The sequence below is a fragment of the Engystomops pustulosus genome, chromosome 5, assembly GCF_040894005.1.
Source record: "Engystomops pustulosus chromosome 5, aEngPut4.maternal, whole genome shotgun sequence".
Taxonomy (NCBI): domain Eukaryota; kingdom Metazoa; phylum Chordata; class Amphibia; order Anura; family Leptodactylidae; genus Engystomops; species Engystomops pustulosus.
In genome coordinates, this window is record NC_092415.1 from 171,052,107 (window position 1) to 171,071,315 (window position 19,209).

Here is a 19,209-nt window from a genome sequence, read left to right on the forward strand (position 1 = left end):
GTCGCTCCGTTCTAATCAGTGACAAAGGCGTCATGACGTCACGCCGCCTGTGTTACTGTGCGGAGCCGCGGCTGCCAGAAGAGCCGCGTGAGGACGGGACCCGCGCGCCGAGGGAGCAGCTGCCTGCAGGTGAGTATTATTTTATTATTTTTCATGTACTGTCATTTATTTTATGTGGGGGAGTTATATGTGGCCCTAATTGATGTATACTGGGGAGGGGGGGTATACATTAGATGGGGCCAGAATTGTTTTATACTGGGGCGGGGGGGTTTGGTTACTGTATATATTGTATGGGTCCAGAATTATTTTATACTGGGAGGGGGGGGGGGTACTGTATATATTTTATGGGGCCAGAATTGTTTTATACTGGGGGGGGGGGGTGTTACTGTATATATTGTATTATGGGGCCAGAATTATTTTATACTGGGGGGGGGGGGGTACTGTATATATTTTATGGGGCCAGAATTGTTTTATACTGGGGGGGGGGGGTGTTACTGTATATATTGTATTATGGGGCCAGAATTGTTTTATACTGGGGGGATGCAGTATATATTATATGGGGCCAGATTCATTTAAACTGGGGGGGGGGGGGGGGAGAGGGGGTATTGTGTATATTATATGGGGCCAGATACATTTAAACTGGGGGGGGGGGAAGGGGTATTGTGTATATTATATGGGGCCAGATACATTTAAACTGGGGTGGGGGGTGCTCTATATATTATATGGGGCCAGAAAAATTTTATACTGGCGGGCTGTATATATTGTATGAGGCCAGATTATACTTTTCCTGGGGGGGTTATATATTAATATGGGTCCAGATTTCATCTGGGAGGGCTGTATATGGGATATAGTATATTACTAAGCTGGGGGGATGTATATGGGATACAGTATATTATTAAGCTGGGGGGCTGTATATGGAGTACAGTATATTACTAAGCTGGGGGGGGGCTGTATATGGGATACAGTATATTACTAAGCTGGGGGGATGTATATGGGATACAGTATATTACCAAGCTGGGGGATGTATATGGGATACAGTATATTACCAAGCTGGGGGATGTATATGGGGTACAGTATATTACTAAGCTGGGGGGGGGGCTGTATATGGGATACAGTATATTACTAAGCTGGGGGGATGTATATGGGATACAGTATATTACCAAGCTGGGGGATGTATATGGGATACAGTATATTACTAAGCTGGGGGCTGTATATGGGATACAGTACATTACTAAGCTGGGGGGATGTATATGGGATACAGTATATTACTAAGCTGGGGGGATGTATATGGGATACAGTATATTACTAAGCTGGGGTATGTATATGGGATACAGTATATTACTAAGCTGGGGGGATGTATATGGGATACAGTATATTACTAAGCTGGGGGGGTGTATATGGGATACAGTATATTACCAAGCTGGGGGATGTATATGGGGTACAGTATATTACTAAGCTGGGGGCTGTATATGGGATACAGTACATTACTAAGCTGGGGGGATGTATATGGGGTACAGTATATTACTAAGCTGGGGGGCTGTATATGGGATACAGTATATTACTAAGCTGGGGGGCTGTATATGGGATACAGTATATTACTAAGCTGGGGGGAGCTGTATATGGGATACAGTATATTACTAAGCTGGGGGGGCTGTGTATCGGGTACAGTATATTACTAAGCTGCGGGGCTGTATATGGGATACAGTATATTACCAAGCTGGGGAGCTGTATATGGGATACAGTATATTACTAAGCTGGGGAGCTGTATATGGGAAATAGTATATTACTAAGGTGCGGGGCTGTATATGGGGTATAGTATATTACTAAGCTGGGGGGATGTATATGGGATACAGTATATTACTAAGCTGGGGGGATGTATATGGGATACAGTATATTACTAAGCTGGGGGCTGTATATGGGATACAGTATATTACTAAGCTGGGGGGATGTATATGGGATACAGTATATTACTAAGCTGGGGTATGTATATGGGATACAGTATATTACTAAGCTGGGGGGATGTATATGGGAAACAGTATATTACTTAGCTGGGGCTGTATATAGGATACAGTATATTACTAAACTGGGGGGGCTGTATATTAGGTGGTGCTATATATTCACATTGGTCAGGGTTGCACTGTAACTGTATCATGTAACATAATAACAGGGTGGGATATATTAGTTATAGGATACAATAGATTACTTTGCATAATTTAAATACAATGTTAGGGGTCTGCATTAATAAATTGGGGGTGTTGTATATTGATTGGTGCTGTGTATGCTATAATTCCAGTAGAATATATATAATGAAGGGATGTTTTGTATGTGGGGAGAATGCGGTCAGTTGTGTTGTGAGAGGTATATACTTCATGCTGTAAGTGACTGTGGTATTTTTAGGGACGCCGGGTGGAGATGCTGCACGGAGCTGAAGATATCCGGCCGTGAATTCAGCAGTGATACGTCATGGATTGGAGAACCCGGAATAAAGTCCTCCTGATGGAAGAGATTGTCATCTATAAGGTACTAGATGCCACTAATGACTCCCAGATCCTGTAGTCAGTCACACAGTGTCAGGGAGCTGTCTGTAGGGTTGTTAATTGTTAGTAAAGTTTTCAGCATTTACTTAACAGGGAGGGGGGGGGGGGCAGCATTTTAATATTCGCCTCAGGCAGCAAATATGCTAGAATCGGCCCTGCATTCCTTGACCAATGGAGAAGTAAATCTGTTACCAATGGGTACTTTGAAGCCTGTTTTTTTTTTTTTTTTTAAGACTACACAGAATTTCTTAATGAGGGTATAAGGAAAATGTTCACAATACTCCCCACCCCCAACACAATATCCAAAATAATCTGAAATGACAGTTACTCTAACTAAGTTACTAGGTAATTTACTCTACAGGGCAAATCTGTTTGTTATAACAAGTATAACAAGCAGTTTCTGGCCTCAAATGAAAAATATTAAATGCAGGGCTTCTGGATGTATTATAGTATAACTGCACCATCCTATACAGGGCTTCCACCAAGTTAAATTTAGCATATTAGTATAAGTGATAGCTAGCATGGGTTTACTAAAAATAGAAGTGATAGCCAGTGATGGACACCAAGCTGTGTAGTGAAATCCAGTCTATGGAGGATATTCGTAGGATACAGGGCTTTGATTTGGTCGTCCACTTGGCAAATGAGGTTCAATGTGGATAAATGTAAGGTTATGCACCTGGAGGCCAATATATGTCCTTGAGGGAGTAAATCTGGGAGAGTCCCTTGTTGAGAAGGACCTGGGGGTAATAGTAGATCATAAATTGAATAACAGCATGCAATGTCAATCAGCTGCCTCTAAGGCCAGTAGGATCATGTCATGTGTCAAAAGTGGTCTGTACTCTCGGGACAGGGATGTCATATAACCACTGAACAAGGCACTGGTTCGGCCACACCTGGAATATGCTGCCCAGTTCTGGGTACTGGTCCATAAAAAGGATGCCCTGCAGCTGGAGAGGGTTCTTTGTAGAGCCACACAAATGATAAGGGCTATGGAGGGTCTCAGTTATGAGGAAAGATTAAAACAACTAGATTTATTTAGTCTGGAAAAGAGACGACTACAAGAGGTATATATAAATATATGAACGTTCCATACAAAAAATATGGTGGAAAGTTGTTCCAGGTTAAATCAAATCAATAGATTAGGGGGTGTGGTCTCTGTATGGAGAAATCAAGGTTTAATCACCACAGGCGACAGGGCTACTTCACTATGAGAACTGTAAATCTGTGGAGTAGCCAAGCTCAGGCGCTGGTCACAGCAGGGACAGCAGAGAGCTTCTCAATGCCTTTTTACATCTAAATAACGTTGACAGTTATGTCATATAGAATGGTTTCCCCTTAAATCCTTTTCTCATCCAATCCTTCCCTGGTTGAACTTGATGGACAGGAGTCGTTTTTTCAACTGCAAAAACTATGTGAACTATATATACAGAGACCCCCCCTCAATAGGCTTGTTCTTCAATTGAATGCAAGTCGGAATAGTTATTTTTTAATAAGTGCAAATCCAGAAAAAAAAATTTCGGGCCTGTGCCAATAGGATTTTCAAAATTTTGGATTAACAATAAAGCTTTATTGCAGACACCAATGATCACTGCAATCTGGGGTTAAATCTCAGTAAATCACTGGCATCCAAGGAGCTTTACCAGAAGTTACAGTGGGTAGAGAGGACCATTTGTAACTAAGCGACTGCCTGTCTAGCTCTGTGGGCTGATGTGGGCACTAGGTTACGCAACCACAATTTACTGTATTTTTCTGACTAGAAGGCGCACTAAAAATCCTTCGATTTTCTCAGAAATCAAAGTTGTGCCTTATAGTCCAGTGCGCCTTATATTTGAACCGTACTTACAGACAACAGCTGCCTTAAACTGTGCACAGGTCTGCCACCTGCTGGTCATTCACCCTTATAATCAGGTGCCCCTTATACTCCGGTGCGCCTTATATATGAACCTAGACATTTTAGCAGGCATTTATTGAAGGTGCGCCTTATACTCCGGAGCAGCTTATAGTCCGAAAAATACTGTAGGCCTCTTGCCCTCGAGCCGCGTTGAAAATTGTACAACTTTAAACTGTAAAAAATTGTGCGAGCGGGATCACATTTTGGTTAGAGTGGGGGAGATTTATCAAAAGTGTCTGGCAACCAATGAGAGCTCAGCTATCATTTTCCCACAGCAGTTGATAAAATTAATGCTGCGCTCTGATTGGTTGACATGAGCAACTAGAACAGTTTCCTCTCAGACAATTTTAATTAACGAAGCCCAGTGTGTCCAGAGTTCAGTCCTAGTGCGATGCAACAATGCGTTTTCTTTGTAGGACAAGTCATCTTTCACCCGTGTCAGACTCTCTCTGCTCTCAGCTACTTCCTGGAAACTCTCGCAGGAAAAACTGACCACAGAAAGAGGATCAGTCACACTCCTAATGATGTTCACACTCCTAATGTGCATTTCTTTCCCTTAGACTTGGATCAAAGTAGGACGTGCTATATCTCAGACGCAAAGCAAACGCTCAGCGAGAAAAAAAAAACGGATATGTGCGAAGATCTATGTAACAGCTATTATGTTTATAGTTTAGTGACGGATCGCATTGGACTCACACAAGAAAAGCGCTCATGGGTAAGAGGCCTTGAGCTCACGAACCCTCCGCCTACTTACTATATAGGACAGGGACTTCATCACAATGGTGTTTTTCTACATTTCCTGAGATACAGCATTACGCAGCGATAGAGATTTAAATGCTGTAGACAATAATGATGCCCACTTAGCCAAGCATTAATTCCCATGATGGAGACCAAGGAACTAGCCGCAGCTATATTGTGTCCATACCTTTAAGCGTATACTTTATATTTTCCGGCTCTGCACACATTTCTGTTGCATTTTGATGATCAGAACATTGATTTATTCTACATTATTCTATGCAGTAAAAAACAGAAAACCTGAAGAACTCACAAATCACAACCTCAGGCATTGAGATCCTTAGATCCTGAGCTAAGCAAAGGCATCAGACATACAAGGAAAAGATTTATTTACCAAAATAGATATTTCTGCAGATATGGGTGCTCTTTAAAAGGGACTCAATCACCAGATTTTACCCATTAAACTACTAGACCTCTTAGGCAGGGTTTGAAGTGTCCTTTCTAAAATTCCCTCTTATGTGAAATCTTGCCCGTTTACCTGTAGAAAAGTCTCCTTCAAAGTCATGTGAAAATGAGAAGAGTTATATTTTTCTGGAGAGGAGTCAAGTTCAGAGGCTGCAGTGGAAGTTACATTTCAGATGCTCCATATTTTCGGTTCCATAGCACCTTGAAACCCGACTTTAGTGTCATATTAAAGATAAGAATCACATCACATCTATAAAATCACATCAGGCCTGTGGTTATATGGAATATAACATTGGAAATGTGAGCTTCAGGAAAAAAAAAAAAAAAAAAAAATATTTCCCATCCAAACTTTCTTTCTCACCGAACCGAAAGATGACTTATTTTTAATATAACTCCTAAAGAATGTTTTAGGTCCTATAGATGGAATAGGCACCTGAAGTAACATTCCTCCTGCAGCCTCTAAACTTAACTCTACAATCATGTGAAAATGAGTAGAAAAGGACATTTTTTTATAGGTCAATGGGTGAGATTTCACATAAAAGTGGGAATTCTAGAAAGAAAAAAATTTAATACCCCACCTGAGGGGGCTAGTAGTTTAATGGGGTACAAACTTAAAGGACACCTGTCATCAGGTCTGTGTCACTTGTCCTGTCACCTCTACCTGTTGGAGCAGCTCACAAGGATCCCATCCCAGCCTTTATCTAGTCAATTCATACATTATTCATTGTAAAATCATATTTTCTTTATTATGTAAATGAGGCTGGTCACATGGTCAGAGGCAGTGATGTCACTCCTGTTTCCCCTCCCCCTGCTCATGTCTGTGTGTAATGTATAGTAAAGCATTGCTGGTGTCTGTGCTTTATCTGCTGACATGCTGCATCCTCCTAATACACAGAGACACAGACATCAGCTACACAAGTGCCTGACATGTTCTGCTATAACATGGCTGCCTGGAGCTGTGGTATCTCTCCTATACACACACAGGATGCAGGGGGTGCCAGCACCAGGAAGCACATGGAGGAGCCTTTACACCATTATACCTCACATCATTATACAGGCTGTCAGTCAAGCACTAGGGGGTGTGGCTGTGCCTCCCACTCACGAATAAGCTGTACAGCTTGAATATGATAATGACTCGTTGGACATTTCACAGGTCATTTGCATACAGCTTTAGGACCTCATTGCTTAGGTTTACAGGCATGTAGAGGGACAATGAAGGAATAGAGGCAATGCTCTCTAATGGCAGTTTATGAAAATATATTTAGTTTAGGGGGGTTATTTTGCCCGACGGGTTCTCTTTAACCTCTTCCCGCGATCGGAGTTGTCTCCGATCGCGGGCGCTTAACCCGTTAAATGCCGCGGTCAGCGCGACCGCGGCATCTAACATGTATCTGGGGGGGTTTTCCCACACGATCGGCCCCCCCGAACCGTTTTCGGGGTGCGCCGATCGTTGCTATAGTAACTCTGGGGTCCGATCTGGACCCCAGAGTTACCTGCAAGAATTGCCAGTAAGATGGCGTCTGTGACGTCATCTTACTGGCACAGTGCCAGCCTATGCAAGTGTATAGGCTGACACTGATAATACTCTGCAATACATGAGTATTGCAGAATATTATCATGAAGAAGCAATCAGAAGATTGCTTCTTCATGTCCCATGGTATAAAAGTGAAAAAGTAAAAAAAAAAATGTTATTCAATAAAAAAATAAAGTAATAAATCACTAAAAATGCCCAAAACCCCCAAAACATATAGAGACATATAACTAAAAAAAAAGTCTAAATCATAACACAAACCCCACATATATAGTATCACCGCGTCCGTAACAACCCGTAGAATAAAAGTAAATCATTATTGAACCCCCACGATAAACGCCGTAAAAAAAAACTGCTATAAACCTTCCAAAAATTATGATTTTTAGCTATTCAATCCCACAAAAAATGCTATAAAATGCGATCAAAAAACCATGTGTACTCCGACATGATACTGGTGCAAAGTACAACATGTCCCGCAAAAAACAAGCCATCAACCAGCTCCGTAGCCAAAAAAGTAACAATGTTATGCCACTTGGAAGACGGCAATACATAAATGATAGATTTTTCCCCACATTAGGGTTTTGTTTGACAAATTTAGTAAAACGTAAGAAAATATATTCATGTCTGGTATCCCCGTAATCGTATCGACCCATAGAATAAAGATAACATGATTATTAGTCTATACGGTGAACACCAAAAAAAAAAAAAAAAAGAGTAAAAAATCCAGTACAGAATTGATGCTTTTCTACTCCTGCCCTCAAAAAAAGTTCCTAAATTTTCAACAATAGGTGATACCAACCCCAAAATGGTAACAATGGAAAAAGCATCTCATCCCGCAAAAAAAATGGCATCACATGGCCCCAATAACGCAAAAGCGAAAATTTTATAGCCTTCAAAAGGGGCCAATGAGGAAACTAAAATCCTGGCAGCTGCAGGGCGCTCCTTCCCTTCTGCGTCTCGCTGTGTGCCCATAAAACAAGTCACAGCCACATGTGGGGGGTCTTTGTACTCAGGAGAAATTGCAGAACAAATTGTATGGTGGGTTTTCTCTTTTTATATTTTGGAAATGTGTAAATTTTAGGGCTAAATGAACGTATAAGGGAACAATATGACCATTCTAAATTTCACCTCCATTTTGATTCAATTACTATGAAGATCTCAAGGGGTTAACAATCTTCGTAAAAGCGGTTTCTGATAGCTTGAGGGGTGCAGATTTGAAAATGGGTTGGTTATATACGGGGGTTTTGATGCTAAATATGTAAAATTTCATTCCAAACTGTATTTATCCCCAAAATAGTCAATTCTGAAAATCCGGAAAAGCGATATTCTTTTTGTAAGCCGCGTGACATCAAAATAAATTATCCAGACATATCAAAAATTATGAAAATGTAAAGTAGACAAATGGGAAATGTTATTCAGCAACTTATTTAGGTGGTAAATCTATCTGCCTGGAAATGCAATGATTTTGAATTTCGAAAATGGCAAATTTTTCAAAAAATTTATCATATTTTCTTTTTTTTGTAAATAAACGCAAAACTTATCAGCCAAAATTTACCACTAAAATGAAGTACAACATGTGGGGAAAAAACAATCTCAGAATCGTTTTGATAAGTAACAGTGTTCAAAAGTTATAACCATATAAAGCGACGCAGGTCAGAATCCAAAAAATCGGGCTGAGCCTTAACCTGCAAATGGCTGCGTCCTTAAGGGGTTAAAGGGAACCTCTCACCAGAACAACAAGTAATACAGAGAAAACAAAAGAACAAATAAAAGTTTACACAGTACAATATAACTCATCATACAGCTAAAAAAAAAGGTATTGTCATTTTTAATTAAAAAGACTTATGGTAATGATTGTAATGTCCTAGATTATTATTAGATAACTGGAGGGATAAAATTTTCCCCATTTGGACAAACTAGTTTCCCACAATTTACACTGTCCTAAGTTTTGTGCGATGAACTTTTCCATCGAGTAATTGAATCTGACTTTTCTTAAATAAACAAAACTTTATTAAAAAGGGCATTTGGAGATGCAATGCACACAGTTCCAGTATAGTTTAGCACATGTCCTTGTAACGATAAACAAATGACTCCACCCCAGGGCCACCCCTAAATGGTGAAACCAGGTAAGGGTATAGGATGGAATTTGTGGTAGAATCAAGTCATTTATCCCAAATAGCATGGGACCTCCTATCCTTCTTCCTATGAATAAATAACCATTTTTCATTGGGTGGGGGAGGGGGTGTTATTCGCTGCCTTGATCCAGTCACTGAGAGAAGGGGGTGATGTGCAGCCATCCAAAATCTGGCTTGCATTATACAAAGTTTCGGTAATGAAAGCTCGTTCTGGATTGGAATAATTCAGGGTCTACCAGAAAGAGACGCAGCTTAGGGTCATCAGGGGCAGCCACTCCCATCTTATCAAACAAAAAATTATGAACCTGCTCCCAGAACCCTCTAACCCCAGAGCAGGACCATATTAAGTGAAAGAAAGTTCCTGAGGTCTCACAGCATTTAGGACAGAGGGTGAAATATACTAACCATACTGGTAGTTAGATATATACCGGAGACATTCTGCCCCACAAGTTGGGGGAGGCCAACTGAGGCGAAGCGAGGGCAAGATCCCACTCCTTGTCCGTCAAGGGACCAAGGTCCCTCTCCCACCGTACCCTTGCTGGTGCGGGAGTTCGCTTGATGTGAGTGGATAGTAACTCTCTGTACAACCGGGATATGAGGGCCCTACCCGGGGCCTGCAGGAGGATAAGGGGAACAGGAAAGGAGTTTTCTACCAATTGGTCACCCGGAAACTGTATATATTACTTACCCACCCACGAAGCAGAGGATGTAAAAGGCAAAATAAAATATAGCAAAGGGTCCAAACGTTATGAGGAAGAGCACTCCACCGAGACTTCCCCAACCCCATATGGAAAGACTGGCCTGGAGGGAGAGGAAAAAAAAACAATCGATTTTAGTTTTACAGATATAAGAGAAATATAAATCATTACAACCAACATTGTGAGAAAGCATAATAAAAGGAGATGGCAAATACATAAATGATACAGTTCAATATGGCAAATTTATCATATGTAAAGGGAACCTGTCACCAGGAACCTCATTTTCACCAAAGACAGGTTGTAGAAGCCCATTACCCCTGGATTACACATTTGCCTTTCTGCTTTCTCCAAGCATTTGCATTATAATATAGTTGTCTATTATAACTTACCTTACACCCTGACAGAATCCTCTGTTTAGTCCCTGGGGTTGTGCTTTGTCTTGGATGCATTTCAAAAAACAACATGCACATTCTCAGCTCCCAGTGGGGCAAAGGAAGAGCTGTACAGGGCCACAAAAGGTGGGGGCTGAGAGCTGAGGAGTCTACAGCACAGACAAGTCATGTGTTGTTGTTTTTTTTTTTTTTTTTTTAAAGGCATCCAAACCAAAGCCCAACCCCTGGGACTACACAGAGGATTTTGTCAGGTTGCAAGGTAAGTAATAACACACAATTATATTGCGATGCAGAAACGCATATTTGCACTGCAGCTGTAAAGGGCTCCCGCATACGGTCTTAAGTGAAAATGCGGTCCCTGGAGACAGGTTCCCTTTAAAGGCAAGATAAAAGTTACAATTCCGGATGAATTTCTAATTTTCTGTCTAAATTATGAAAAGCTGTGCAAATATACACTCAATGGACATTTTAACAGATCCATTTAAATCATTTTAGTGTCTGAAAATTATGATGAAGGTCTAAATGAGGGTGTGAACTAGGCTCAAGGTTGTTCAAAATGTCCAACTTTATAGTGTGTGGTACCTACAGCGACTTTCATTCAGCAAACACGGTGAATACTGACAAGTCTGAAGCCTCTAAAGTGAGACGTCTCCCAGTGCCTGGCGTCTGGCTGCAGTGAACTTCCTTTCCTAGTCATAACACACGCAGCCATGGCCAAACAAAGCATTCCCTAGTGTATGGAGGGCCAACAACTACTAAATGTGTACCTGGGATTATAAAGGCAAACAACGTAAACCCAAAATGTTACCAGAGCAATTATTTATTACCTTACCGCTAAATATAGAACTTTGTCAAATTCCAGAGTCATTAAATAAGGCAAGGAGATGCTGATAATCTTGGGAGCAAATTCCCTCATGTGAAATCTCACCCCTACTAAAGAAAAGAAAAAAAAAAAGAACTCCTCCAAAGCAGTATGCAAAAGAACAGAGAAGAGTCATATTTTATCTCAGACGAGTCAAGTTTAGTTTCCTGGGGGTTCATATAACATAAGGCTTGTGTTTCTGACCTGAGATACACGCATGTTACTGCCAGATGTGATCTGCAAGAGGAGATTCTATGTTAACCTCTTAAGGTCACAGGCCTTTTTCATTTATTTTTTGCTCCCCACCTTCAAATATCTTTAACCTTTTCCTTTTTTGGTGTACAGAGCTGTATGAAGGTATATTCTGTGTAACAGATTGCACTGCACAGTGATGGTATTTATTATTCCATGCCTTGTACTTGGAAGCAGGAAAAATAATTTCAAAATGATTAAAAAAAAAAAAAAAACCTCACTGGAAAAACGCATTTGCACCATTTTCTTGTGGCCTCGATTTTAACAACTTTCACGGTACACTCTAAACAACACAACACGTCTACTTTATTCAGTTTCAGTGCGATCACGGGGATATTGAATTCATACAGGTTTTAGTCTGTTTTAATACATTTTACAAATTTAAAACCATGTGTACGAAAAGACATTTTTAAGTTTCTTTTGTGTCTTTTGACACTAATAACTTTCTCATTCTTTGGTGTACGGAGCCGTGTAAAGAGAAGAGCTGACATTTTCATTGCTACCATTTTGGTTCAACGCTGGAAATAACCGTTATTATTTTGATAGACCTGACATTTTCGGACGATAAGTTGAAACAAACATGTAAGGTGTTTATTTTTAAATCTGTTCTAGGAAAAAGGGGGCGATTTGAACTCCTAGGTTGTATTAAATTTTTAAATTTTTTTAATTTATTTTCACCATTTCTGACCCTCTGGATACTTTAAAAAAAATATATGCAGTGGACTTTACAAAGTGAGGCTTCTTTATAGACATGTGGGGTTAGAGCTCCATGATGTACATAAACGTCAAAAACTAGGTATGTTTCTAGGTACTACAGAACTAAAGTTAGGGGGATCAGAAGTGACACTTCCCTTGCAGCATCTAAACTTGACCCTCTCAGGCAAAAAATGTTCACATGACTCGGTAAACGGTTGAGATTTCACATAAATGAGGGAACTCTAGAAAGGACTTTTCATACCCTACCTGAGGAGGTTGGTAGCTTAAAGGGAACCCGTCACCAGGAGACCCATTTTTAGCACTCCCCAAGTCCCCACAGAGCAAGTACATACACTGCCAAAGTGTTTTTGTATAAAAAATAGGTTTTACAGAAAAAAATATATTATATTTTACCTTTCATTAGCATCTGCTGTGTGACTAGGCAGTTGCCAAATGGGAGGGTCTGGAAAGAAGCAGTTCCCCCCCACCCTTGGGAAACAGCTACTCCATGTGACCTTTTCAAATATATGAAAACACCCATCACTGGGCTTAGACATTTCCTTTAAAGGACACCTGTCATCAGGTCTCTTCCACTAGTCCTGTCACTACTACCTGTTGGAGCAGCTCACAAGGATCCCATCCCAGCCTTTATCTAGTTATTTCATACATTAATCATTATAAAATCATCATTTCTTTATTATGTAAATGAGGCTGGTCACATGGTCAGAGGCAGTGATGTCACCACTGTTCCCCCTCCCCTCTCCTCCCCCTGCTCATGTCTGTGTGTAATGTATAGTAAAGCATGGCTAGTGTGTGTGCTGCATCTGCTGACATGCTGCATCCTCCTAATATACAGGTGAGAGACACAGACATCAGCTACACATGAATCTGACATGTTCTGCTGTAACATGGCTGCCTGGAGCTGCTGTATCTCTCCTATACACACACACATGCACACACAGGCTGCAGGGGGCGTGGCCACCAGCACCAGGAAGCACATCATTATACAGTCTCACATCATTATACAGACTGTCAGTCAAGCACTGGGGGTGTGGCTGTGCCTCCCACTCATGAATAGAGTGGACAGCTTGAATATGCTAATGCTTCATTGGACATTTCACAGGTCATTTGCATACAGCTTTAGGACCTCATTGCTTAGGTTTACAGGCATGTAGAGGGACAATGAAGGGATAGAGGCAATGCTCTCTAATGGCAGTTTATGAAAATATATTTAGTTTAGGGGGGTTATTTTGCATGACGGGTTCTCTTTAAAAGGAAACCTACCACCACAAATCTACCTATAAAAGGTAGATCGGGTGGTAGGTGGATCAATGGGACATGAGGATAGCCTATTTAAGGGCGAATCCTCACGTCCCCGCACTTTTTTAGTAACTTTTATCAAACTTTTATGCTAATTTTATTATGCGGCTACTGGGGCGTGGAGTAGCCACATCTGAGGTTACACGAGGCGGCTACTCCACGCCCCGGTAGCCTCTTTTCTCCTCCTACTCACCATCTTCGGCGCGCAGCTGCTCGTAGCTGCACGCCCTCGTCCGACGATCCTGCAGTCTGCGTATGCGCAGAACAGCAGGCCTGCGCTTGCGCGGTCACTGCTCCGAAGCCGGGGCTGCACAGGTGCGGGCCTGCTGTTCTGCGCATGCGCAGACTGCAGGATCGTCGGACGAGGGCACGCAGCTACGAGCAGCTGCGCGCCGAAGATGGTGAGTAGGAGGAGAAAAGAGGCTACCTGGGCGTGGAGTCGACGCCTCGTGTAACCTCAGATGCGGCTACTCCACACCCCAGTAGCCGCATAATAAAATTAGCATAAAAGTTTGATAAGAGTTACTAAAAAAGTGCGGGGACGTGAGGATTAGCCCTTAAAAGGGCTATCCTCACGTCCTATTGATCCACCTACCACCCGATCTACCTTTACAGGTAGATTTGAGGTGCTAGGTTCCCTTTAAATGTCTGTCCTATTCCTGATCTAAGGATTTAGGTCACGGGAGAGCAACATTTATTGGTCCAAGGGTAATTCTGTCATACGGCTCCACCAGTAACCAGCACCCTAGATGTATAAACAACCATAGTACAGCACCAAATGCCAACCCTGAAATTATAAATGCCACAGGACAACAATAAATACCACCCCAGAAACCAAATACTGCATTCAGAGCAGACAATAATAGTGCAGACCCCAGAGCAGATAATAATAGTACTGGAGACCCCAGAGCAGTCAAGTGGAGTTAGGGAAATTGAGGAGTCTAGTTGGAGTCAGAAGTTTGGCTTACCGACTCCACGGCACCGGTTCTTTCAGAAAAGACCCAACTTATCACGGGGTCCTGGAGATAAAGTATTAATGAAATATATCTTCAAGAGAGCAAATATCAAACCTTTCATATGCCAGATCTATTTCATGAGACTACAATGCCGTGTATTGTTTGGTGAGGCCACAAGTGCTGGACATGTATATTGGGGATGGTCTATGTGTAGACTGAGGGAAAATAACAAAACTCATTAAACCTTCTCCATGAGAATCGGAGGAAAGCTCATTTACAGGAACATTAGGCGGCTAATAGTTGGGGCACAATTTCATTTTCTTACAATAATGTAGGACGTCTGAGCATTTTATATCCTCCTGTTTAATCTTTACTCCTCTGCTGTAATAAGAGGGATTGTGTGTCCATGATAATCCAGTGTTCAGAACACGACAGAAGACACAACGGGGCAGGTTTATCATTAGGCAGGATCGTAGGAGCTCCAAGGAGGCATCTCTGCACATTACATTTATCATTGTAGCTTAGACAGCCTGACAAAATGTGGGACAAGGGGGGGGGTTAATGTCTGCAGAGGATACAAGATTTGTCACAAATTCGATAACCCTAACATGAGTTTCAATGTCTTGTCTGACAAGTAGGTGGAGCTCAGCAGGGGTGGGGTTTTTGTGAGAAAGTGGCACAGCTTTTTCACAAATACAGCAAGTGACAGGTCCCCATAGAGTTCTCTTAACTAAATGCCACTCTTCTTTCAGCTGAAAATTATTTCCCTCACATCCTCATCTTGTTTACAGCCAGAGCCAGCAGCGAGTCAGAGGGGCAAGTTCTGCTCGGCAGAGTCCAGTAGCCCCTCCCACCCTCACTCACTTCTACTGCTCCCCATGCTGCCACTCCACCCATCAGAACTACCTGTCATGTGACCACAGTGATGTCATGTAAGGTCCTTTAACCACTAAATTTTACAGAATCTATCCTATGTATATATCTGATCACATGAAAATACAGGATGCCTCCATGGGGAGGAGTAGAAGTATGTGAGGGTGGAAGGGGCTGCTGGACTATGCCAACAGGACACACAGGAAAGGTAAAATAAAGTTGGTTTTATGTGGATGTGAGGGAGTTTTTAGCAAAAATAAAAAAGGGTGTCATTTAGTTAGACACTAAGGGAACCTGTCACAAGTTGTTTTTGTAAAAAATGTGGTGACAGGTTTCCTTTAAGATAGAACATGGGTGATCTAAGAAGAGCATAGACAGTCCAAAGAGGAACCAGATGTCATTTTTTCAAGTCAAATGTATACACCGGAAAAAGAGATACAGATCCAACACTGATCCTAGAACGGCAGTCAATAGTCCTATACTCCGTGATTAGTGCCAGTCCCACAAAAGACCACTCCTTTCATACAGGGGACAAGGGCCATTTCCATGGTCGTGGCAGTTTAAAGGGCATCTACCACCAGGATGAAGGATTGTATGCAAATGAGCCTGAGGAGCTCCTGGCTCTACGAGAGAGAGGAGCTGTACTGGAGCACAAAAGGTGGGGGCTGACAGCTGAGCAGTCTGCAGCACAGACAAATCACATGTTTTTTTTTTTTTTTTAATGAATCCAAAGTAAAGCCCAACCCCTGGAACTACACATAGGACTCTGCAGGATGCATGGCAAGTTACAACACACAAGTATATTGTAATGCAAATGCTTAGAAAATACATTTTTGAATTGCAGGTGTTATGGGTTTCTACAACCTCTCTTTAGTGAAAATAAGGTTTTAGTAGCATTAGGAACTGTACACTAAGCATATAGCTCATGAAATCACAGCATATTTTATCACATGAAATCACAGCAGCCTGCATGGAGAGGAGTAGAAGTCCTTGGAGGCTGCTGTGATTGTTTTATGTGGTCAGATATGTACATGGGGTACAGTTTCATATTAAGTAGCTCAAGGACCTTTGATGATGTCAACCTGGTCACGTGATATTAGCCCCCCCCATCACCACTACCACTGCCTGGGGGTCCTCTGGGCCAGAAATCAAATTTCTGTCTTTGTCTCTGGAAGAAGAACCAAGGTCGCCTGTCCTGGATTAGTACCCGGTTGAATGGTATAAAGTGGACTGATGATTCAACTACATCATCAAATTATTATTATTTATCGCAAGAATTGCCACTAGATTATTATTTACTACCTCAACCAAATCTGCACAATTGTAAAGTATCCAGGAGGTCGGACATTCCTCAAGTAAGAACATGTCATAGGTAACAAGTCATAGAAATATACAGAATACTTCGTACAAAGAAACAATGAGCAGAATTATAAAGGCCTCTGTGTGCTAGTGGGTGGATATTTGTAAAAGCTCCGCACCCCGAGTGTTACATTGTAGCTATAGGTGCGGTGCACTAACAAAAACAGCTCCCACCTACACACCAGCTACAGGGAGACGTAGTGACACCCCAGGGCGGCTTATAGGCTTGTCCCAATCTTATTTTCCAATCCATTATGAGTTCATGTTGTCTTAGCATTATCGATTTTAGGATACAATCCAGTATACTGCATCTAAAGTATGAAGACATACAAACCGTCGTCTTATTCTGCCATCACTACTGTACCAGGTTTTATCTACAGCCTCATTCACACATATACATATTCCATACGTACATAGACATATTCCAGCGTGGCGGCAGTATTTCATGGACCAAATGCTGCCAGATGACCATTGTTTTTTTATGATGCTAGGAGTTCCCACTGATCCTTACTCTGATAGTACAGTAGTCTCCCAGGGATGCAGGGACTCTTAGCATCAAATTACTTTGGAGTGCTGTGTCTGGGCAGTGTTCACTCTGGAAAATGTGGTGGCTGCAGGGTCCACACAAACCAAATTGGACTGTATGAGAAAGTTCATAACAGAAAAATCCCTACTTGATGTATTCTCAATAGTCTTCTATCACTTGCTTCATAGTATATTCACTATACAGGTGGTCCCCTACTTAAGAACACTCGACTTACATACGACCCCTAGTTACAGACAGACCTCTGGATATTGGTAATTTATTGTACTTTAGTCCTAGGCTACAATGATCAGCTGTAACAGTTATCACAGGCGTCTGTAATAAAGCTTTATTGTTACTCCTGGTTCTTATGACAACCCAACATTTTTAAAATCCAATTGTCACGGAGACCAAAAAAGTTCTCGTTGGGATTACACTGATAAAATATACAGTTCCGACTTACATACAAATTCAACTAAAGAACAAACCTACAGACCCTATCTTGTATGTAACCCGGGGACTGCCTGTATTCAACTTATCACCGTAATTTAGCCGTAATATACAGACACGCAACACAATTCGTAATTAAAACGCGGTGGGAGGAGCTTTTCCCAACTGCAGATGCATTTGCACCTAAAATGTTTGCAATTAGGAACAAGCAATAAGCATTTTGTATTGTACATCCAAAATTAGTGATCGCTACCATTTAGGTGAAAACACACGAGCAGTCGGGAGAAACTCCCCAAATGCATCTGAAGCGCAGTGTGAATGCAGCCCAACTGTATGTGTGTCACTTACACTACAAGATGTGCCCCATGGAGATCCTTCTGTACAGACTTACACAACGTGGTAACCAGACATAAAAATAAGGAACCAGCTACAGGACCCCTCGTGGGGCACGCGCCGCCCTCTGTCTGCTTGAGGGGGTTACATAGAGAGAATGTATACGCCGACACTTGTGAAATCAGGTGACAAAGTGACTTCTGAAAATACCTCACCACTTACAATGTGCTTAGTAGCGAAAATAATACAGAGGTGTCAGAATGTAGACAGCCATTATTAACCCTCACACAACCCAAGGGAGCCGCTTCATGCCTTGTCCTCAGATCACAGCACAAGAAGAAACTAGAGAACACATTGCACAGTCATTATCTACAGGTTTGTTCTCAAGTTGGATTTATATGTAAGTTGGAACTAGTATATTTTATAATTATATCTACAGACACATTTTCTTTGTCCCCGTGATAATTGGATTCTAAAAAATTTGTCATGCAAATAAGGATTATCAATAAAACCTCATTACACGCTCCTTACGGCTGGAACTAGAGTAAAGCATCTTCACCAGAGGTCACATTGGGCAGAGAGGTCCGTCTGTAACTAGGGCTCGTCTGTAAGTTGTGGACCTCCTGCATATAGCAGTATTTAGGAAGTAGTTGCATGTTATCCCCTATCTACAGGATAAAAAAAACGGATGGGTGAGGGTCCGACTGCTGAGACCCCCGCGATCATGAAAATAGATCCTCTGCAATCTCCTGCTCTACTGAATAGTATGAGGTTATCATAAATTGCTGAGCACAGCACCCTGGTATCTCCAGTACTCTTATTCACTGTCTACGTTTCTGTGATAGCCGTGCTCTGCATTTTTTAATTGAAGGGGTTTTCCCACTAAATAAGTTAGGAAAGGGCCCAACTTGCTGAATGGTGGGGGTCTTAGTGATGTGGTCTCAGGTGAGAGGAGCAGACAGCCGCACATGTCCGTTCTACGCCATTCATCTCTATGGAGCTGGCGGAGATTGCCGAGCAGTGTCATTGATATCGCATGGAAAGTGTTGTTCAGTGCATTAAAATCGCTCAAACATTGCGTTTTGTAAACGCAGAGGTTATCAGAACTGTACCCAAGAAAATCTCCTCTCTTCCGCTGTTGTGCTGCGTTTAAAAATACAACGTAAACGCCAAATGTGAAAACAGCTTCAAAGGTTTAGTC

At 41.8% G+C, this 19,209-nt stretch overlaps 1 protein-coding gene across 2 annotated transcripts in view; it reads right to left on the bottom strand.

The window, feature by feature from the left end:
• Positions 1-19,209, bottom strand: part of SNX13 (sorting nexin 13) — a 95,894-nt gene that overhangs the window by 66,516 nt on the left and 10,169 nt on the right. For both annotated transcript variants that reach the window (XM_072153800.1, XM_072153801.1), the window contains exon 2: positions 9,983-10,095. In XM_072153800.1, coding sequence (XP_072009901.1) covers positions 9,983-10,095 — 113 coding nt within the window. The remainder of the gene's footprint in view (positions 1-9,982; positions 10,096-19,209) is intronic.